This window comes from Camelina sativa, chromosome 6, assembly GCF_000633955.1.
Source record: "Camelina sativa cultivar DH55 chromosome 6, Cs, whole genome shotgun sequence".
NCBI lineage: Eukaryota > Viridiplantae > Streptophyta > Magnoliopsida > Brassicales > Brassicaceae > Camelina > Camelina sativa.
This window is the reverse complement of record NC_025690.1, coordinates 3519687-3543265: the sequence shown is the minus strand read 5'-3', so window position 1 is coordinate 3543265 and position 23579 is coordinate 3519687. Positions and strand designations below refer to the sequence as shown.

Here is a 23579-nt window from a genome sequence, read left to right as displayed (position 1 = left end):
TAGTATTTTAGTTATTAGATTCAAGGGGTGATTTAATAAATATATATATATATATATATATATATATTTAATTTTAATGGCACATTTGTAAATAAAATGATTAGTAGAGGATTAAAAAGTAATTCAAATAGTAGTAAATAGTGAAAGTGTGTGTTTTGCCAATTTTAAATAGTGAATATACTAATTCTCCAATTAAGTTTTAAAAATGTACTAAAACTCCAATTTTCTCAAAAATAAACTCTAATTAACTTGAACTTGTTATTTACATCAACTACAACACCAAGTAATTGGGCTCTCACCAAGATAAAATATGTGTCCTGTAGTGATCTTGCTATCATCAGGATCGACATTAAAGCTATTGCGCTATAACCTACTATTTGTGGTACCTTCGATGTTACTCGACCAAACGTTAAACCAAGATTGATTCTTTCAAATATCTCAAGCACTTCTTCATAGCGGTTCTATAAGACACCCTAGGCTCCTGCATATAGCGACTTAAAACACCCACACACTATGATAAGTCAGGTCTCGTATGCAGCAAGAAGGAGCTTGAGAGCTATGGAACAAAGGCTTGATAGCGTTCTGGAACCTGTGAGATCAAGGTAACCTCCTGGAGAGATGCAGCTCCTTGGACCCACTCAATAGTTAGATCAAATCTTGTACACCTGAGATCTTCTTCGGGAGTCTATACAAGGCTATGCGTGGAGAAGCGTATTTTGGCGGCGGCTCGCACAAAGACTCCTAAATCCATTCCGAGCCTTTTCTTCCCACTTCTCCCTTCATTCAAGTAAACCTTGTTGCTTACTTGCTATATTCCCGCGTTCCTGCATGGCTCGCGCGCAACCCTGCCCTGCACTAGTATATAAAAGACATGGGTCTCTCTACTCATTGTCAATTGGTTTTAAGTTCGAAGCCCATGAAAACTCACATGACATCTTGATACACAAATTTATCATAATAATAAATAGAGTCAATAGTGACCACCGGTGCCTGCAGCCAATTAGCTAGACCTAGGCTCGTTATTAGGAGAGCCATTTCGCCATTCAAAAAGAATTGTCAAGATTTTGACCGGATACAAAATCATTGGTGCTTGATCTAGTGGTACTATGTTGATTATGTCTATTGTCGTGGAGAGTCGTGAAGCGAGTCAGAAAGAAAGAGGCGAATCTACAAGAGTCTAATCATTGGACCAACAACCGCTAGGATAAAATCTGTGTGAGCGGGAGACTGATCACACCTGATCAGTGAAAAATTCAGACAAATACTTGGAGGACTTTGGGGTCGGCCGACCTCTATACTAAATCATATTTCGGATTACAGGGAACTCATATGTCATAGGACCAACATGCGGGGAGCTAGCCCCGGCGACTGAGGGGAGTATGCCCTGCAAGGAGAATTCTTAACCTTGGTATATGTCACTTCCTTGTCTTATTCTTTTAGTTTTAGTATGCATGGGGAGTTGGATTTGAAACTTTTGAATGTCTTTTTTGTTTTGAGGAAAGCAGAAGAAACACAAACTGACCGAGCTAGCATATCCTTCCGTTTCAATCCAATCTTACTCGAAGAACTAGTTATGTTTGCCGAGTAAATGATTTGAAATTTGAGTTATGTCACGGAATGACACTCATATATATTGAGCTTCAGGTCAGAATCTGATTGATGCTTTGTAATATCCACTGACTCAAAGAACCTACATGATAGTGCCAGTTATGCATGTACTTTATGTGAGTCAAGCCAGAAAACACGAAAAAACTTGAGCATTCGGGATTTCTTTTGGTCAGTCCCCGAACCCACCTATAAGATCCATACGATCAGCGGGAAAAGTACGATTGATGGACAAGAAATCGGTTTGGAAGAGAATACCACGTTGGAGTGAAAACTCCCCTGCTCATCTATCTTCATTCCCAAGGCGAACATTTCAATTGAGTGACTGTAACTGAGCCAAAAGATGGGTCCGCCTGACAGAGTTGCTTTCAATTTTCAGGGGGGTTAGCTTGGCTCCAAACTACTCGCTTCGACCGGCCGGCTGATGGAAACAGACTTACTACCGGAGATATTCGTGTTGCTTCGTCTACCTCTTTGTTTTGGTTGGGAGAGCAGAAAATAAAGGAACCTTTGCTTTGAAAATGATTGTTCTAAAATGTTTCTTCCTCTCAATTTCGATATCAAAACAAAGCCTTCGCCTATAGGCTTTGGGATGATAGCCAGCCCAACGAAGGACTGAAGGTACCAGTCCTATATATCTAGTGAGGAGCCTCGGTGGTTGGCTGCCACATAGAATATGAGACGACACATTATACTCAACAAAACACTAGGAGAGTTCGGTAGAACGTGGGTCTCCAAAACCCAGTGTCGTAGGTTGCTTAGCCCGGGCAGGGAAAACCAAAGCAGGGACTTAGAGACACTTTTATTCTCGGAGCTAAGGTATATGAAGAATGGTCTTTTGGTCCTTTTGGTCCTTTGGACCGTTAGCAAACCTTGCATAATATGGATTCCAAACATCCATGATCTTGATGGTGAACCTATCAGAATCAGAAGAAACCAATTACCAAATCCACCTATCATCGCATATTGATGCATCTTCCATGAGCAAGTCAAGGGAAGAGAGAATGGTCATTGTCTTGAAAAAAAGACTGAGTAAAGAAACGACCAAAGCTGATATTATCGGAAAACCTTTGCCAAGGGATCAAGCAAGGTATGTATTGCTCTGAAAACCGGCCACTACTTTGGGAGATGAAGAAAACAAGTCCTAGCGATGCCGATCAGGCTCGGCGCCGCTGGGGGAGGAAACTTCGGTGGTTGCGCGAGATAGAAAAAAACTGCTATGGTAAACTTTTTTGTATGTGTCATGCTTGATTGTAAGTAAGTCCCTTGTAAGTTTTAAGAAATCATTTTTACATGGTATCAAAGAAATTGTTTGTGGCCTAGCAAGCATCAAAGTCTGAATTTAAGTATATATGCATTTTTTACCTTACGTAGAACAAAATAGGAGATAATTATACTTATAGCGAATGATTTTGCCTTGTCATACAATATTTTAAGGAAACTAAAAATTAAACAAATCAAATCTCTATACTATTAAAAGAGGAGTACGTTTAAGAAAATGTTTGAATGTTGTCTTTATTTATTCTAATACTCAACTATGCATAAAAGAGAAGGTTTATCGAAATTGGAATGGGTAATTTGGTCAATTGGAGGAAATCGATTACCCAACCTGAATGAGGTAAGATATGCGCGTTTATTTGTTTGCATGGTGGGGAATTCACAACTTTTACCGTTAACCCGACTGATATACCGTGGATCTTTTTGGTCTGTTTAGAGGCTTTGTAAGCCCATTAATCTTATTTTAAAATATGGGCCTTCCTTTTTACAAACTTAATCAAATGATAAGCTTATTGTACCAATTTTGAAATCTTAGTTAAGCGTACGAAGATTGCGGCTTGAAAGAAACTTACACTAACTAAATTATACCAAATTTTAAGCAAATAAATCTTAATTTTTATTTTATAATCTTTTGAAATCAGAACATACTGTAATTTTAGCGGTACACCGCAAGATTATTTTCTTAAACTAAAAATATTCTTAGATATTTTAAGTTAAATCTATAACAATTAAATTAAATTTTAAGTTGTATTTATTTGGTGTAAAATTATATAATTTTATTTGATTTTTAATTTTAAAATATAACCCACAAGTTAGCGCAAGATAATTTGTTTTGTACACTATCATAATTTAATCAGTTTAGTTAGATATATCTAATATTCTAATATTGATAATGTTAGCAAAATAATGAAATGGTGAATTACCCATGTAACACGTTTTAAAAAGTTTTAATTTCTCAAATTAAGAACTGGATTAGACAGAAAAAAAAAACTTTTAAATTTGAATGCCTAAAAAATCAAGCTTCCTACTCATTTGGAATTGAAAACTTTTAAATTTTCTCTAAATTTTTTTTATCTGTTGTACATGTATATTTTATTTCCATATATTAAACTTTTATCTTTTTAAAAAAAATCTTAATATAGGAAATAATTATAATTTAAAAAATGTTAATTAATAAGATGTCTAATCTTTATTAGTTGTTTTAAATCATATATGACACTTTAAGGGAGTGTATTGAACTTGATATTTTAGGAGATTTGATGGGATTTTAATATTTTAGAATTTTAAGAGATTTGAAATATTTATTTTAGGAGATTTTTGGTTATTTGTTAGAGATTAGGAAAAATGATTTGTGATTTGATGAGATTTTATAATTAGATTTTGCATGAATTTAGAATATTTAAAATAAAATATAAGGAAAACATCATTATAGTGTATATGTGATTGGTTTTGTTGTTCTTTTTTCTATTTCAACGTCACGGGGATGACAAGTGAACAAGCTAAGTGATCCCATCAAGATGATCCAAACATATGATCAACCTATATATCTAGTCCAAATGTTGGCAGTTGTCAAGATACCACTGACATCATTTCAATTTCAAGAGAGCTTCCCTAATATCACTACACCAATAAGAACTCCTACTTTTTATTAGTACAGATGTTTAAATTGACCAAAATTTAATCAAAATTAACAAACTGAACCGAAATGTATCAAAGTTGACCGAATGACTGAAAATGATATTTTTTCAGTCACTATTTTCGCAATTCTAAACGTCGTCGTTTAGTGGAATACAACAAAAATAAAATAAAAGAAAATAAAAAAGTAGTAAAATATCCCATTAGAAGAGAAAGAGAGAGAGGAGGAAACAGAGGAATCTATGGTTTATGCGCAAAGATGGTAACAACAAGCAGCGATCAAATCCAAGATGGATCCGATGAGCAATCGAAAAGATCGGAGATTTACACATACGAAGCACCATGGCAGATCTACGCAATGAACTGGAGCATTCGTCGAGACAAGAAGTATCGGCTCGCAATCACAAGCCTCATCGAGCAATATCCGAATCGCGTAGAGATTGTTCAGCTTGACGAATCAAATGGTGAGATTCGATCGGATCCGAATCTATGCTTCGAGCATCCGTACCCACCAACCAAAACCAGTTTCATCCCCGATAAAGAGTGTCAAAGACCCGATCTTTTAGCTACTTCTAGTGATTTCCTTCGTCTATGGCGGATCTCTGATGATGAGTCTCGTGTTGAGCTCAAGTCTTGTCTCAATAGTGATAAGAATAGTGAGTTTAGTGGTCCGATTACTTCTTTTGATTGGAATGAAGCTGAGCCTAGACGAATCGGTACTTCTAGTATTGATACCACTTGTACTATTTGGGATATAGAGCGTGAAGTTGTTGATACTCAGCTTATTGCTCATGATAAAGAGGTTTACGATATTGCTTGGGGTGGAGTTGGTGTTTTTGCCTCTGTTTCTGAAGATGGCTCTGTGAGAGTGTTCGATCTTCGTGACAAGGAGCATTCCACTATTATCTATGAGAGTAGTGGTGAGCCTAGTACCCCTTTGGTGCGTCTTAGTTGGAACAAGCAGGATCCTAGGTATATGGCTACTGTCATCATGGGCAGTGCTAAAGTTGTGGTCTTGGATATTCGGTTTCCGGCTCTTCCTGTCGTGGAGCTTCAGCGCCATCAGGCTAGTGTCAATGCTATTGCTTGGGCTCCTCATAGCTCCTCCCATATCTGCACTGCTGGTGATGATTCTCAGGCCTTGATTTGGGATATCTCTTCTATGGGACAGCATGTTGAAGGTGGTTTGGATCCGATTCTAGCTTACACTGCTGGTGCTGAGGTTGAGCAGCTGCAATGGTCATCTTCTCAGCCTGATTGGGTTGCTATTGCCTTCTCTAACAAGCTCCAGATTCTCAGGGTCTGATTATGCTTTCCACATTTCTGTTGAATGTAAAGACTCTTTGCTGTTGTTAATCAATATGATCCCTTTGATCTTTGTTTTAAGCCTCATTGAGTTTCCTCTCATCTGTGCAATGACTTTGTATCTTCTTCAAATTGTGAAGCTTTTAGCTTTGGATTTGGTTAGACGAATGGGAAGTTAGTTTTAAACAGGAATGTGTAGCTTTCTATGGTAGTTGGTATAAGCTGTGTCTCCAATGCCCGTGTCATTTTTGCAATGATACTTAAACACTTGATGGGTATGTCGAACTGTGACATTAGGCATTAAACAGATGATGTAATCTTCACTACTTCACATCAATACATGCATATAGACTCTCTGTCCAACTGAAAATGGCCACAATGGCTTCTGTTCGCATCTGTAGACTAGCAAACAAGTTCTTCTGTGGTTACTTTTCTTTGTTTCAGACGGTATGCTGCAGACAAGATAATATATGAAGTAATATTATGGTTTCTCTGTTGTAAAAAGTCTGAACTTTGAAAGGCAGAAAAATGGAGAGCAGCCTTATCCTCCTTGTATAACCGTGACCACACACACACACAAATGAAGAAGCCCAAGTGAAAAGCCCAAAAAAATCAAAAATGAGGTGGAGGAGAGACATTGTGAATGTGTGATCATGGAAACGAGAGAGTGATAAAACCACAACCATAGAAATGAGTAAGAATGCTATCCAGAATCTAATCCTCTTTGCCTCCAAGTCATCAATTCTTTATCCTATATTACCACTCTCTCCTTCACCAATCCTTTTTACTCTCTGCTGCTACAACCTTAACTTGGATTCTAGTTTCTGGTCACCATGGCTTCGGTTGCTTTCTCTCTGCCCAAACCATCTCTTCAGGTACCTTCCTTCTCATTCTTCCTTCTTTCTGGTTTCTCTTACACAAGTTTAAGTAAAAATGTTGTGTGTTTGTTTTCAGGGTTTCACTGAATTCTCAGGATTACGAAGCTCCTCTGCTTTTCTTCCCTTCGGCAAGAAACTTTCTTCCGATGAGTTCGTTTCCATCGTATCCTTCCAGACTTCGGCAGTGAGTTCACTGTTTTCCTCCAACATTGTCTATAGCTTATGATCCAATATTATGTACTCTTTCTAGAGCCATCTCATCTCATTCCTCTCCACTGCTCATCAACTAAATGAAATGTTTGTACCAAGAGTCTATCGATAAATTTATGTGATCGGACTTTGGCTGTTTCTCGCTGTTTTTGTGAACTATTTTGGATGGTTGTGTACTTGTGTCACAGATGGGAAGCAGTGGTGGATACAGGAAAGGTGTGACTGAGGCCAAGCTTAAGGTGGCCATCAATGGATTCGGTAGGATCGGGAGGAACTTCTTGAGATGCTGGCATGGTCGCAAGGACTCTCCTCTTGATGTCATTGCCATTAATGACACTGGTGGCGTCAAGCAAGCCTCTCATCTCCTTAAATACGACTCTACTCTCGGAATCTTTGATGCTGATGTCAAACCTTCTGGAGAGACTGCAATCTCTGTTGATGGAAAGATCATCCAAGTTGTGTCTAACCGAAACCCGTCTCTTCTCCCCTGGAAGTAAGTCTAATAAAAGCACGAGTCCTTAATCTGAAATCTAGATAAGTTAGTTTTTGAATTTGGCTTATGGTTGGTTTGATATGTCTTAATAAGGGAGTTGGGAATTGACATTGTCATCGAAGGAACCGGAGTGTTTGTCGACAGAGAAGGAGCAGGGAAACACATTGAAGCTGGAGCAAAGAAGGTTATCATTACCGCTCCAGGCAAAGGAGATATTCCAACTTACGTTGTTGGTGTCAATGCAGATGCTTACAGTCATGATGAACCTATCATCAGCAATGCATCTTGCACTACTAACTGTCTTGCTCCCTTTGTCAAAGTTCTTGACCAGAAATTTGGTACGCAATATATATAGTTACGCTTTCGCTTTCGTGTCCAATGAAACGGCGGTTTCTAACGTGTGTGTTTGTTACATTTCAGGTATCATAAAGGGTACAATGACAACAACTCACTCTTACACCGGTGACCAGAGGTTGCTAGACGCGAGTCACCGTGATCTAAGGAGAGCAAGAGCAGCTGCTTTAAACATTGTTCCAACATCTACAGGAGCAGCTAAAGCCGTGGCACTCGTGCTCCCTAACCTCAAAGGAAAACTAAACGGGATCGCTCTTCGTGTACCAACACCAAACGTGTCAGTGGTTGATCTCGTTGTGCAGGTCTCAAAGAAGACTTTTGCTGAGGAAGTTAACGCTGCTTTCAGAGACTCCGCTGAGAAAGAGCTTAAAGGTATACTCGAAGTCTGCGATGAGCCACTTGTGTCCGTTGACTTCAGATGCTCTGATTATTCTACAACCATTGATTCATCTCTCACTATGGTTATGGGAGATGACATGGTTAAGGTGATTGCTTGGTATGATAATGAATGGGGTTACTCACAGAGNCTCGGAATCTTTGATGCTGATGTCAAACCTTCTGGAGAGACTGCAATCTCTGTTGATGGAAAGATCATCCAAGTTGTGTCTAACCGAAACCCGTCTCTTCTCCCCTGGAAGTAAGTCTAATAAAAGCACGAGTCCTTAATCTGAAATCTAGATAAGTTAGTTTTTGAATTTGGCTTATGGTTGGTTTGATATGACTTGATTAGGGAGTTGGGAATTGACATTGTGATCGAAGGAACCGGAGTGTTTGTCGATAGAGAAGGTGCAGGGAAACACATTGAAGCTGGAGCAAAGAAGGTTATCATTACCGCTCCAGGCAAAGGAGATATTCCAACTTACGTTGTTGGTGTCAATGCAGATGCTTACAGTCATGATGAACCTATCATCAGCAATGCATCTTGCACTACTAACTGTCTTGCTCCCTTTGTCAAAGTTCTTGACCAGAAATTTGGTATGCAGTTTATAGTTACACGCTTTCGCTTTCTGTGTCCTCTCTCTTAGGAAGCTCGGTTTCTAATGTGTTTGTTTGTAACATTTTCAGGTATCATAAAGGGTACAATGACAACAACTCACTCTTACACCGGTGACCAGAGGTTGCTAGACGCGAGTCACCGTGATCTAAGGAGAGCAAGAGCAGCTGCTTTAAACATTGTTCCCACATCTACAGGAGCAGCTAAAGCCGTGGCACTCGTGCTCCCTAACCTCAAAGGAAAACTCAACGGGATCGCTCTTCGTGTACCAACACCAAACGTATCAGTGGTTGATCTCGTTGTGCAGGTCTCAAAGAAGACTTTTGCTGAGGAAGTTAACGCTGCTTTCAGAGACTCCGCTGAGAAAGAGCTTAAAGGTATACTCGAAGTCTGCGATGAGCCACTTGTGTCCGTTGACTTCAGATGCTCTGATTATTCTACAACCATTGATTCATCTCTCACTATGGTTATGGGAGATGACATGGTTAAGGTGATTGCTTGGTATGATAATGAATGGGGTTACTCACAGAGAGTTGTTGATTTGGCTGACATTGTTGCCAACAAGTGGAAGTGATTTTAGTAACCATCTGAAATCGACTTGTTTCATGTTTTCCCATTTTTTCTCTTCTCTTATATACATTATTATGATTCTCAAAATATCGGGCAAGACTGTATAATTATAGCCATGAGTTATGGATTTGTAATAATAATAAACTCGGGTCAAACTTGTTTACATTTTCTGTTTAAAATGAAACAGTTTTTTTATAGTGTAGCTATTGAAGTTGGATTTGATATGTTAGCCTTGTTGATATTAAGGCCTCTAGAATAATGATGAGTTTGCTGTATCATTGTTAGTGGTATTGTAAGAGGTTCATTATCTTTTTTAGTCAGAAACAGAAATGCAAAAGAGATTATTTTATTCAGAAAATCGTAAGATGAAACTGGGAGATATTACATAAACTGATCAGAATTTTGGGTTTGGCCAACTTTGGTTTGAGCAACAGCAACCTCAGCTTGAGTTTTGGCTAATTCATTCTGAGCATTCTGAATTTGAGTTTGAAGTAAATGAATAATGCCAACACATCCATAAACAGGATCATCTACTCTGCATTTTGCTTCAAAGCACAAAGACTCCACTGCTTCAGCTCTCGTCTGATCAGGAAGTTGCTGTCAAAAAGAACACCAAAAATCCAACGTGAAAACGCTTATATAGATATGCATAAACGTACGTACGTGATCTTAAATATGATTTTAGAGAAGATACACAAAAAAATAATGTAATAGATATATATACCTGAAGCATTTTGGAAACATTTCCAGCACCATAGATTCTGTGGATACATGCAAATTTTGCAGGATCGTTTGGAGGGAAATAAGGTGCGAAAATGCAATCTTTTGGACATCTTCTTCTCAGATATTTGCAGGCAGCACATCTTTTTGGATTCATCACAGATCTTCTCAGAAAGAACACAAAGATTGTGAAATCTAGACAAAGGATTTTGGCTATTTGTATCACTTTTCGTTTCCTTTCTTTTTTTCCAATTACACCAACGGCTACTTTCCAGTTTCTGAATGTTTAGGACATTTACTTAAGGTAACACTATTAATGTTGATTTCTCAAAGTGATTAATTACACTAATATTACCGTTGATGATATTACTGTTTAGGCAACATTAATGTTCGCTCCTCAAGAGAATGACTTGCACTAACTTATATTGAATTGATACAACACACTTATGTTTACTGAAACCAAAGACTACGTACCAAAATACAAAATCTCTTCAAAATTGAGTATATTGAAGCTCAAATTTCTCATACATTTTTAACATAACTGTTCCAGAAAAAACTTATGAGATAACATGGAAATGGACGATAATAGAGAGGGAGAGGCAGAGTAAAACAAACAAAAGTTCTCAGTCTTTCTTTTTCTTCAAATTCCAAATCCTTCTTCTTCAGATCTTCTTATACTCCTCAGACTTAATCTGAATCTTCGTAAACTTCCCCATCTGATAATTCATCGAATGTCCTCATATCAAGCTGGTACCGCAACAATCCACCAATTCCGCCAAAGCCTCTGCAAAATTGTGACCCTTCTTGGGACTTGTTAGTCACAAACTCAAGCGTACAACCAAAACGTTTATACTCATTAGCAAACCATTCAAGCAGAGGCATCTTCTCCTGAACTTCTAACTCCGCATTGGTCTCTGCATCATGGAAATTGCTTTGATTGTTCTCTTGATCTTTTCCCAAATGCTTAATCACAATTTCTCCAGTCGTGGTGTTCTTTAACTCATACCTATGGATATCCAGATTCTCCCACACTATCAGAGTTTCAACAGCACCCATTTCTAGAGCCTTTAAAGTATCATCAACACCGAAAACATATTTCCCAGTGTCTTGACTAATCTCCTCAAAGTACTTCCCAATCAATTTCTTTTCCTGTATGAACTTCACGTTAGATAGAATCTCAGCAGACAGGTCAATTGCTTGGTTGAAACCATTCTCTCCTCCGTAAGAAACATCAACCACATTCAGTATCTTAGCTTGAAGACGAGGATCAAACAGTTCTGACTGACTTAACTCGGTCTTGAAATCCGCTGAACCAGCAAGTATGAGACCAGAGACATTGGGCTGACTCGTAGCTGGATTAATGTAAAACTGAGTGGCAAGCTCCGCAGTTTTCCTCACATAGTTGTGTCTCTTCTCCATCCTAAGACGGGCAAACCGGAGCGCAGACTGACCTCCTCTTCCGTGCTTCTTAGGAAGATCGACAGTGAACTTGTGCAGAACCTCTCTGGTATTCCCACTCAAAGTACCAAACAAAGTTCCATTCCCATCCATAATAATGAAACCAAACTTGTCATCAGACTCTAAAAGCTCGTTCAAAGGCTCCGTGTGGAACTTATTGTCACACAAGTACAAGGAAGCATTGATGGGCTTGAAAGGCTCGAAATCAATCGTCACTTTCTTCTCCTTACCATCATCTGTAACAATGGTTCCAGTGTACAGAACAAGACCATTGGGAGGGACTTTGTTGTAGAGCTTCAATCTCTGTTGAGCCGAAGTAATAGCAGACAAAACAGATTGACGGTTCACACGACTCTTAATGTTTGAGGCGGTTCCATATTCATCAGAAAGCATCTTAGTTACACGAGCTACCTGATCTCTAGGAGGCATGATAAGAGAGATCATACTCGTTCCATTACCTCTAGCGGTTTCAAGACCCTTGATTAGCTTCTTAATCTTCCAAATCTCAATGTTCTTATCTGATTCTTGCTCTGCCATGTTCTTCCCCCCTTCAAGCTTATGACACAGCACGCGAATCAAAACCACAAAAACAACAACAAAAATCGAAACTTTAAAGCTTGAAATTAACTAAACGAAGCAAAACGAGTTTCGATTGATCTAAGCAGACCCAGATTGAAATTGGAAGTAAAAATCGAAAATTTAACATGCCCAAATTGATTCAATACAAAGAGAGATCGAAAGCTCGAAGATTTACGTACCTGAGTGTGTCAATCTCTCTTCTCTGTAAGCGATTCTCGACCCAGAAATGAGTCTCCTTTTTAGGGTTTGTTTTTCACTGGTTTCAACCCCTTTTCACCGAACACGTGACTCTCACGTGAAGAGATATGAAAGTAAATCAGTTTTTTTTTTTTTTAACGCGGGACTGATTTTTCTTGCTAAACACCAAAAATTACAGCATTAAATGTGGGCTTGGAATTAACGTTCAAAGCCACATTATAAACGGACAATTGTATTTTCTTGAACTGATATTTTGTTTTTTCCCTAATGCAAAATTAAATTTGCAATTTGGTAATATACTGAATTTAATTTTTTCTTAGAAGTGTAATTCCTATTTGGTACTACTATATATATGATATTCACTCTGTTCCAAAAATGAGTGTCATTTTAGAGATAAAAATTGTTTTGCAAAGAATGTAATTTTAGAATTAAAAAATTGTTTAACAAAGAGTGTCATTCTACATTTATAATAGGTTTTATGCTAAAAAAAATTAATTATCCCTGAAACCCAAAACTTATTTTATTAAATTTAAATTATTATTCACTTTTAATAAGAAAAACACATATAAAGTAAGTTTCTAATTAGGATTCTCATTTATTATACTTGTTATCCATCCTTGATTCCTTATACAAATATACTGTAATGTTTAAATGATTTAGAAATTAAAACACTGGTTGATTAAAGTGTTAAATAACTGAACTTATGTTGGATATGGACTATGCCCCTATATGCCTACTCGGCCCAACAAGGCTTGATAGACTAAACAAGCTGGAATTCTATCCCGACAGAAGGAAGAAAGCTCAACAAGCTAAATGGGCTGATCTCAGAGGACAATCTCAGAAATTTGTGTTGGAGCCCAAGGAATCCCTAACTCTACACTTCGCTTATAAATAGTATAATACATTTATTGGGATGATCCTCTTGACCCCCAAATATTACTTAGAGAGCAATATCTTATATCGAAAGCCGAGTTTATTATCCTCTTTATAATTCATTTTCTACTTTTGAGCTTGTCTTTATCTGGTCGTCAGCTTGCTTGTAAGTTACGAACAAATATTGACTCTTTGTTAGTGGCGACCTCATTTTTCGTTAATAAAAGGACATGCTTCGCTCTTACCCCCAAAATCTAGTTTATTAATATTGTGCGAACCTTGGTACAAACAATTGGCGCCCACTGTGGGGCTAGTTCAGAGCGCTCCTTTTTTTTTACATTCAAAACTGATGGTCAACACTCTCAAAAAAAACTCGAGACGACATGATAAACTCGGAGACCTCAAGTGAAGAAGGCTATGCTGCCTCCGTGCTACCAGCGCTCAGCACATCGACCACACCTCTAGAACCGCAGCTATGGGGGCACACCAGAGCTCACACACTATCGTTCTGACCTACCGTAGCAGCAACAACCAAAGGCACCACCCCGAACAATGTTACCGTTGAAGCAGCGCCCGACGCGTCGGTCCCACCTCCTACTGCCACACATGCCAAGCATCACAAAACCTTGGCTCCAGTTGTCATCGATGGTGCCGCCCTCCCAGCTCCCTTGCTTGTTGGACAGAGGAACAAACTCGACCATCTGATGTAGATTATCCTCGATAGGGTTAATAGCCGGGACACACAAACAGCCGAGCAAATCGACGCACTCGTTTAGCATAAGAAGCATTATAGGACCAAATCAACAGACTCCAACAAAGAAGGCACGACCATCGACATGCAAGCTACCCTGCCGACCCGGACACACTGCCACCCTTGTCACCACCAGTCAAGGAATGCTCAGAGAGTCACAGACGCCGATCGACGTCCATCATCAAAGGATCCATCGACGACCATCCTAGGGAAGGGGCGCCCACCGATCAAGACCGGACACACAGTCGTAGCAAGCGTAGTAGGATCCAGTCGACCCCAATGTTCCTGAACCACCATCTAATCGACAACCTGAACGATTGAAAGGATTTAAAAATCCAGCGACTCGAAGCGATCGTAAAGGACATCTCGGCCAAGATGCATCAAGCAACAAGCGCTGCCCCCAACTTGGAGAAGGTGCTCGAAGAGGCTCAACGTTCACCCTTCACGATGAGAATCTCTAGCATTCACGTTCGTTACATTAACAAGTTCAAGTTCATCCCATACAATGGGTAATCGACCCAAAACCTTTCTTAACATCGATGAGTTTTGCAATCAATCGAGCACACTTCAGTCCTGAAGAATATGATGCCGGCTGCTGTCAAATGTTTGTGGAAAACTTAACCCTTGACGCATTAAGTTGGTTTTCTCGTCTTGAAGCCAATTCCATAGATAGCTTCTACGAGCTCACCGCTACCTTCCTGCAACACCACTCGACTTTTATGATAAAGGGATCATCTAACGCCGACCTCTGGATGATGCACCAAGAGGACGACAAATCGCTTAGAGAGTTCATGGAGCGATTTAAGAAGGTTGTTTGGACGCTCTCCATCGCAGACGATACCGCGATATCCGCTCTCCGAAATGCGCTCGCATATGGGTCTCGCTTCAAGGACGATATTACCATATACGAGCCTCTAACTCTCGATGACGCGTTGCACCGGGCCAACAAGTGCATCAAGATATCCGGTCGTGGGACTCACCGAATCGAAGAATAACTAGGCGCCCTGCGCCAAAAAAAAAAAGAATGCATGTCATACCGAGCTCCCCTTTCGCAAAATGAACTACGAATGGCTTGATCCCTTTTCAAGGGTACGTAGGCAGATTTCTACAAGGCACAACTAGATAAGAAAAAAAATACAAATTACACTCGCAAGAGTACATTTAATCACAAATAAGCTTTCTCGAATTCCGCCGTCTTAATGAGTGTCCAGATTCTATATTGTCGCCTTGGCCAGGTGTACGATTTAAAACGTGTTCTACATGGATGCAGCGGTGAAATAATCCGCACAAAAAAGCCGACCCAGCTTCGCAATCAGCTAGCTGGCGGTCAAGTTTGGATAAGCCAAATCCTTACTTGTACTCTCTTGTCGACCTTATGGCACCCACAGGGTAAGCCGGACACCAGGGCCACACCTAAAAGGTATGATGAGCTCATCTCAACTACCACCCTAAAACTTGGTATCCGAAACACGTAACGGGATAGCCCGAGATAACACGTTTGAACAAGTCTCGCCCCGTAAAATACATGTCAAAACCAGCAAAAAAGCCAAGCAAGTCTCGCACTAGCTTGAGGGCGCCTTAACTAATAGGCCAAGCTACGGCTTGCAAGTTCTTGCCAACCTTAAGCATCCACAGGTTAAGCCGGACACGAAAGCCGCACTACCACTTTCCTCCAGTGAAGCACAAAGCCGAGTTGCATATCGAACATATGTTCGCATCCCTTATGCTTATCACTCTCGCGCTTACCTTCCTCACACTTGATGCTCTTGCGCTCACCTACCTCATGCTTCCCTTCCTTGTGCTTGCTCCCCTTGCGCTTGCCGCACTCGAGCTTACCGCCCTTACGCTCAAGGCCCTCGCGAATATCTCCCTCACGATCGATGCTCTTGAGCTTGCCTCCCTCACTCTTGCCACTCTCGTTCTCACCGCCCCCACACTCGATGTTCTCGCGCTTGCCTACCTCACGTTTGCCATTCTCATTATTTTCCACCCTCATTCTTGGTGTCGACTTCGACTCTCATTCTTGATGGAGACCTCCACTCTCATTCTTGATCACAGGTCAATTAAAACCCAAGGTGCGCTCAACCACCATCTAGTGGTGTCGTCGTAGCACTTCAGGGTCGAATCCACAGAGACCAAGCGATGCACTATGAAAATATATAGACCAAATATAGCTACTGCAATGAGAAAGACTATCACGAAATTAGATGATAGATTGGGAGAGCACTAAACACCGTTCTTGAACTCAAATCTCGAATGTAAAACTAACCTACTGTCGTAGCATTAGTTATCTATGCTAAAAATTGAATAAACCCTAAACCGTCGTTTGAATCTAGCAACCCTAGCAAGCAATAAGTTCAAGTTTGATTTTGTTCACAAGGTGCTTTAACTTCAACTTTTCTTGGCTAAGGATCACCTTGCTCACCTATGTTCTTTTCAAGCAATTCAACAACACTTTTGATGCCTAGATGAATTAAACCTAAGATCTTAATCTAGGGGATCAGTCTAGCTTAAGCATTAGGAACAACAATAGATGAAGAACAATAAGATCAATCCCAAATCTAACAACCTAAGTTTAGAGAGTCATAAACCCCCTTCTAAAATCCGAAACCCAACAGTAAAACTACTCAGACGTTGAATTCAAAGAACAACAAATCAAAGATGAAGAAAACATGTTTGAATTGCAAAGAGAAAATAAAAGGGTTCAGAATTCTTCTCCAAAGGGATGCAAAGGATTTGAGATCTTCTCCCAAGCTTAAAAGTCTCAAAAGCGGCGTAGAATAAAAGTTGTTTTTCTAGAGTTCGTGCCTCGTGCTTAAATAGTAAAATAAAACCCTAAAAGTCGGTTTAAAACGAAAAAGGAAAAGTTGCTTCGGGTTCAGGACTGGCCGATCCAAATGTGGATCAACCGATCCATGATGCTTTTTTCTGTATTTGCTTCATCTGCTTGCTAGTCCGATCAGTCTTCAATCAATTTAGCTCCAAATGCATGCTTTCATCCCCAAAACACTCAGTTTCCTTCAAAAGTAGCGTACAACCTGGACAAACTCATAAAAGACCAAAAAGACTCTAAAAGCACACTCAAACTCAATAAAAGACTCAAAACGAACCTAAAAACTATGGTTAAAACCTATAAAATACAGACACATCAATTCTCGGTGCCGACCTGCACTCTCAAGTTTGGTGCCGACCTCCACTCTTCTACCCAGTGCCGATCTCCAGCTTGGTGCCTACCTCCACTCTCAACCGTGGGGATAACCTCCACATTTCTACCCGGTACCGACCTCCAGGTTGGCGCCTTCCTCCGCTCTCAAGCTTGGCATCGATCTCCACTCTGAAGTTTGGTGCCTATCTCCACTCTCATTCTTAGTGCCGACCTCACAACCTTCTCCCACACTATCACAAGTGTCGACCTCAAGTTGACGATTGAACCACACTATCACAACATGAGCACCATTCTCATCTCGCCGACCTCCTCTCTCGCTCATAGTGTCAATCCGGCAATCTCCGTCTAGCGCATAAGTGTCGACCTCGATCGTGGATGTATCGCCTGCACGAGGAACAACCTCCAAGACACCACACAACGTTCCGCCGACCTCATTCTCTTCTTGCCGATCTCTTCTCTCGCTCGCAAGAACAACCTCTATCTCATTCCCAATCACACTTGAACCCAAATCATCATATTGGCGCCTACCAGCCACCTCGCGAAAGGGAAAAGAACCGATCTCTAGCTCACTTTCAATCTCATTTCGCCGAGCTTCGATCTCACAAAATCTATAAACCCCGCCGACCTCACCAAAGTTATGCAAGCTCTCATCTTCTTGATCTCGATCTCCTACCTCGAAGCCAGCACCACCCGCATCGAGATCGATGGAGACCTCACAGGAACTAGCCACAAAACCGATATGCCGCCCTTCGGTTTATCCAAAACTGCCAAGGACGACCTCGCGAGGAGTGTCGACCTCGCCATCGCCCACCTCTCTCTCCATCCTACTCGACGTCACGGGATGAGACCAATGAAGGTGACCACCGACCGATTGACCGTCAACAAGCGTGTGTCGACCAGCGACCGACGGCGGATCTGGCCGGCCGACCATTGACCAGTTCGGGAAGAAAGCAACGATGAAGGCGGCGGCTAGGTTTTAAGTGTGTGAGACAAACGACAAGAACATCCGGGCGAGTACCACGTTCCATGCTCTCCAAAGACAAGCTCAAGGCGCATAACATCCGGACGAGCTCCACGCTCCAAGATCCACACTCCAAGCTCCACGCTCCGAGCTCCATGTTGTGCGCTCTGCGAGGACGCGCTCAGAGCACATAACATTCAATCAAGCTCTGCAATCCACGACAACATACTCAGCGAATACAATATATGGACGAGCTCCATGCTTTACTAAAACTATTATTGTAAACATTTATACAAAGACGGATCTCCACCGAGGCAGTCCTGAACGCTCAATGTCGAGCAGGCATATGTGTAGATTCGAAGTACGCTCGCCGATCATAGAAAGACCTCGGCTCGCCGGACTAAGGGGGGACTATTGTTGGATATGGGCTATGTCCCTATATGCCTACTCGGCCCAACAAGGCTTGATAGACAAAACAAGCTGGAATTCTAGCCCGACAAAAGGAAGAAAGCCCAACATGCTAAATGGGCCGACCTCGGAAGGTAATCTCAGAAATTTGCGCTAGATTCCTAGGGAACTCTAACTTTACACTTCGCCTATAAATAGCATAATACATTTATTGGGATGATCATCTTGACCCCAGACATTACCTAGAGAGCAATATTTTATATCGAACCCCGAGTTTATCACCCTCTTTGTAATTCGTTTTCTACTTTTGAGCTTGTCTTACTCTGGTCGTCAGCTTGCTTGTAAGTTGACGAACACAGCTTGACTCTTTGTTAGTAACGACCTTATTTCTCGTTAATAAAAGGACCTTCTCTGCTCTTACCCCTAAATATAGTTTATTAATATTATGCGAACTTTAGTACAAACAACTTATATATGAATAACAAGTTGGATCTGGTAACCCCTAAATTTTGAAATATATATGAGAAAAGATAAGAAATACTAAACAATGTCTTTTTTTTTTGGGCAAACACTAAAGGATGTCTTACTTCACTATTTATAGCTAAAATGGGCCTAAAGACAAACATCTACTTCTCCAAATTTTAGTAATACTAGCTAGTTGGGGATTTTTTTTTTTTTTATTGGTAATGAGCTAGTTGGAGATTTTAATTAAGAAATATTGATAACCCAAAATATGTCTGTCATCTTAAAACAGTTTTATTTATTTACTACAATACAAAACGTATAAGCGAGACGGTCAAGTTTGTTTAATAATGTCTCTTTTGTTTATTGCTCTAGAACTTGTAATAAGTCAGCTCATCTACATGCTAAATATGGTAGAACTTGTATTAAGAATGTTTTACACTTCCATGTTAGCTTCTAAACCAGTTGTAGAAAGACTATTCAAATTCATTAATATAAATTTATTTTTGATGAAAAAAAAAAGCGAGACGGTCTCTATACCAAAGGCAGATGATTTTATCATACATTGAATTATTAGATAAGTCTATAATGTATTAAATTCCACCAAAACCAGTAAAATCCTATGCTCTCAGTAATATTTCCTAACAAAATCAATCATCCATATTAAAAGAAGTTGCATTTAACTAAAAAGTGAACTCCTAACATATGAACTATGTAACCAAGTCCTTAACTTAATAGAAAAAAATAACAACAATATGCATGTTTGTTGGAATATATATATTTGGAAAAAAAATAGGAAAAAGAAAGGAAAAAAGGGAAAATATAGGTAAAAACCCTTGTTTTAAAAATCCCCGCCTAGCACCGATTGCGTTCCGTAAAATCGTTAGGCCCATTCTCTCCGCCTCGATTAATGATTAATCCCCGCCTAGCATCCATTATCTGATTACACCGTCTAACCCGATTAATTCCCGCATAATTTTGTATATACCGATTATTTTTATAGCCAAATATAAATCAAATATATATATTTCTATTATTTAAACATTTAAATTAAGAGTTTATGATGTTTTACAATAATTAATATACAAACTTTTAATTAAAATTATTTTTTTTTCTTAATATTACGTTTTTATGTTTTTACCGTAATTTTAAAGACAATACTGTAGCTTTATATTTTATTTGATATTTTTCTTTTCACATAAACATAATTATACATATATTTATTACTATATATTTTTAATTTACTATTAATTTAATAAAATAACCCAAAAACTAGTCCCCAATTAATCCCCGTTTAATCTCCGATTTTCTCGTTATGCGCTAGGCCCATCCCAACCGCCCGATTAGCGCCTAGCGATTTCTAAAACAGGGGTAAAAACTAATAATAATAAAAAAAGATATATATGCGCGTGCGACATAGATTTTGATTAAAGAGAGCCTAAATGGACGGTGAAGAGTGAAGACCTAGCATGACTCTCACATATACTCATGACTTTTGAATATAATGCACCTACAAATTAATATATATCCCATTACTCGAGTCGAATTATGTCTTTTACATTCATAGTCATATATTTTCTTAGTTACAAACTTCTGCCTAATTTAATGTACTTCAAAACTATCATTTGAAGTATATAACCATTTTTCTTTTTTCTTTTTTTTTTTGTTTACAACTCTACACTATCTCAGTTAGTTATCGATGATATATAATATATTTGCCTAAAAAAACGTCAAGACTCAAGAGTGATTTCCACGAACATGAGTATGTATTTTATTTTTCTAATAATCAATACTGTGATTGATGGATGATTATTATTATATGAAAAGTTAGGTTTCATAGTTCGTAGCCATAAAATTATAGAAGAGAATGTGGCCTTTCCACCAAAGGCTAAGTACTAGTATTATACATTAATAAGTGCTTCTAAAACTCCACTAAAAAATCATTTACAAATATTCTTTTTCTGTTTGTAATTTTTCAGGAAATTAAAAGTTCTTACGTTCATAGTTCTCGTGATGAATATTCTCTTAATTCTGACTTATTGAGCCTTTTCTCCTTCTAAATTTTCTTTCCCAAGTTTATACATTTTTTTGTTGATCAACTTGCTAATTTAGTTTTTATAAAAAGAAAAGCTTGCACATTTCACTTTACAGTCTTAGTTCTTTTTAGTTATGCAACTAATACAGTAGAACTTCTATAAATTAATAAGGTCAGGACCATGAATTTTGTTAATTTATAGAGGTTTTAATTTATCGATAAATTAATAATTATTAATTTATGAAGATGATTTTTTATCAGAAATTCAGAGTTTAGAAGAAATTGCTGCTACTATATTTCAAGGTGATGATGAAGTTGAAGAAGATATGACGATACCTTTAGAACCAGTTACACATAAAGAACCAATTATCGCGTCAAAAACTCTCTACAATTTTTGGATGCGATTTGAGAAGACAACACCAGAAGTTTTTGATGCAGTCAGAAAGATTAGAGATGCTCTCCAACAAGAATGCAAATTCAAGAACAAACAAACAACAATATATTCATATTTCACTAAATATTCTTATATATATATATATATACTAGTTTATTTGATTATTAATTTATGATATTGATGGGACCATATTTTTACATGGGATTTTTAAAAAAATTATTAATTTATTATTTTATCGAATAATGTTCAAAATTATACTAGTCCCAACTTGGGACCGGAGAAATTTATTAATTTATAGAGATTATTAATTTACCGAGTATTAATTTATAGAGGTTCTACTATATATAATAAATGGCTAAGGGGGAGGTATTGGTTTAGGATTTAGAAAGAATTTTAATGACTTTACGTTCTTGCTGATTTTTAGAATCATAGAAAATTGAAAGTTAAAAATGAAGGATTCTAAGAGATTGTTTAGGAAGTTTTTTAAAATCTTGATGATTTGTTTTTTCTAATCTTGTAAAATCTTTCTATTTGATGAAAGAGTTTTCATGACTTTTGTTATGAAGGAAATGATATAAAATCCTAAACCAATAACATAAAATTTGAATTCATTAACAATCCAAGATTCTTTTGTTTTACTTGAATAACATAAAACTTTTAATGATTTTATAAAACTCTTAATCCAATAACACTAGATTTATCAAGATTTTAGATAACTTTTTACAAATCCACAACCAATAACACCAAATTTTTAAAGAGTTTTAAAAAGTCTTGATTGAATAACAACATATTTACCTAATTTTTTAAAGTCATTAAATTTTTTTCTAAATCCTAAACCAATACCTCCCCCTAAAAACAACTTAACCGAGATATTATAAATCCTGAACATGGATCTGGAAAGTACTAAACCATTCTCGTCAATTCACATACCAAACTCCATCGGCCTAATTTAGATGGTGTAATACTACAAGCAATATGTAAAGAAATATTAAACCTCTGAAATTGGACATACATCATCATAACACTATGGAAAAAAATAAAAAAGCTGATACAATAGCCATCACCTTCTCACATCCACAAAAAGTAGCAGAAGGGAAGCAAAAGGATACATCATGATCTCCCAAAATAAACACAAAAGGAAATATAGTAAACATAAATACCTAGAATCGGTGGAGTTATTGACCTAGAACTCATCTGATGACCTCTAGCACTGAAAACCTAAATATTAGAGTTTGATTTTAAAGGTTTTATGAAGGGCAAATTTTGTCATAGGACCGAGCTACTTTTTGTGAATAATAACCACCAATATTACTCTTCCTCAAGCAATAGCCAATGCTTGAAGGAACCAAAGGCCCTTGTGTTTTGCCGTACGAGTTCCAACACAAAGCTTGTTGTTGCTGATGAGTTTGTAACCCTCTGATCCCTCCAGAAGATCTTAGCCTTATATCCATAAGATCCACGCCCATGCATGGCACGTTGTTGCTGCATGCGATACGTACCGGTTGCACCGTGAAGCTACCTACAATGTTGTTGTATTTGACCCCGGAAATCGACACTGCACGAGTCTGATTCTTGCACGTGGACTTGTCGCAGTAATATTGGTCGATTACTATTGGAACCTTCACGTCCGTTACTTGTATGTTCGAAAATGTTAGGTTCTTCACGACCCCCAATCCTCCCTGCGGATACATATATACACGTCATTCACTTGAAAGTTTACAATGTAAATCGAAAAATGAATCCGATAGCTATAACCATAAACAAACGTCACTCATGTATTATATATTAAAAAAAAAACGTAATGCAAAACATAAACATTTAACTGAGAAAGGCATATTAGACTCGTTTACATAGAAAGACTTGCGTTGTTTAGTGGGTTTTCTTAGAAACACAAAATTTTCATAAAAATTATCAACTATTTTATCTTATACTTTTGCATACTTCAATAATATCATATTTTAGATTCATATATTTTACTTGGGCCTTGGGGTCAGGGATGACAATATCATTTTTATAAGTAATAATGTCGTCTCTATATTAATTATAAGATGTACCTGCCAAGTCTTAATTCGAACACCAGCAAGAGTGTTCTGTATAGAGATATCCTCTACAATGATATCAGAAACACATGCCACACTTTTATCTTTCCCCAGTCCACCTATGCTGTGATCACACAAACGAAAACAAATACCATAAATAAAAATCAGTAAAAATTGAAAAAGGTAATATACTGATTACTATATGGAAATGTA

General features: G+C 38.3%; 3 protein-coding genes and 2 pseudogenes across 3 annotated transcripts; 2 read left to right on the top strand and 3 right to left on the bottom strand.

The window, feature by feature from the left end:
* Positions 4713-6015, top strand: LOC104790296 (WD repeat-containing protein LWD2). The gene has a single exon (XM_010516018.2). It carries the CDS (start codon positions 4778-4780, stop codon positions 5822-5824), a length of 1047 nt encoding a protein of 348 aa, XP_010514320.1. The 5' UTR covers positions 4713-4777; the 3' UTR covers positions 5825-6015.
* Positions 6499-9524, top strand: LOC104790295 (annotated as a pseudogene).
* LOC104790294 (LOB domain-containing protein 24-like) lies at positions 9704-10246 on the bottom strand. The gene is made up of 2 exons (XM_010516014.1): positions 10047-10246; positions 9704-9919 (listed from the first exon to the last, which is right to left on the bottom strand). Exons 1-2 carry the CDS (start codon positions 10197-10199, stop codon positions 9704-9706), a joined length of 369 nt encoding a protein of 122 aa, XP_010514316.1. The 5' UTR covers positions 10200-10246.
* Positions 10514-12365, bottom strand: LOC104790293 (eukaryotic peptide chain release factor subunit 1-3). Its single transcript, XM_010516012.2, has 2 exons — positions 12259-12365; positions 10514-12055 (listed from the first exon to the last, which is right to left on the bottom strand). Exon 2 carries the CDS (start codon positions 12035-12037, stop codon positions 10730-10732), a length of 1308 nt encoding a protein of 435 aa, XP_010514314.1. The 5' UTR covers positions 12038-12055; positions 12259-12365; the 3' UTR covers positions 10514-10729.
* The window catches only part of LOC104790292, a 4206-nt pseudogene continuing 2958 nt past the window's right edge, over positions 22332-23579 (bottom strand).

Bases quoted from the DNA above. Each gene is read 5' to 3' on its own strand.
- LOC104790293 (XM_010516012.2), bottom strand. From the start codon at position 12,037: ATGGCAGAGCAAGAATCAGATAAGAACATTGAGATTTGGAAGATTAAG.
- LOC104790294 (XM_010516014.1), bottom strand. From the start codon at position 10,199: ATGAATCCAAAAAGATGTGCTGCCTGCAAATATCTGAGAAGAAGATGT. The intron at 9,920-10,046 runs GTATATATATCT...TCTTTTTGACAG, and splicing joins ATGTTTCCAAAATGCTTCAG to CAACTTCCTGATCAGACGAG.
- LOC104790296 (XM_010516018.2), top strand. From the start codon at position 4,778: ATGGTAACAACAAGCAGCGATCAAATCCAAGATGGATCCGATGAGCAA.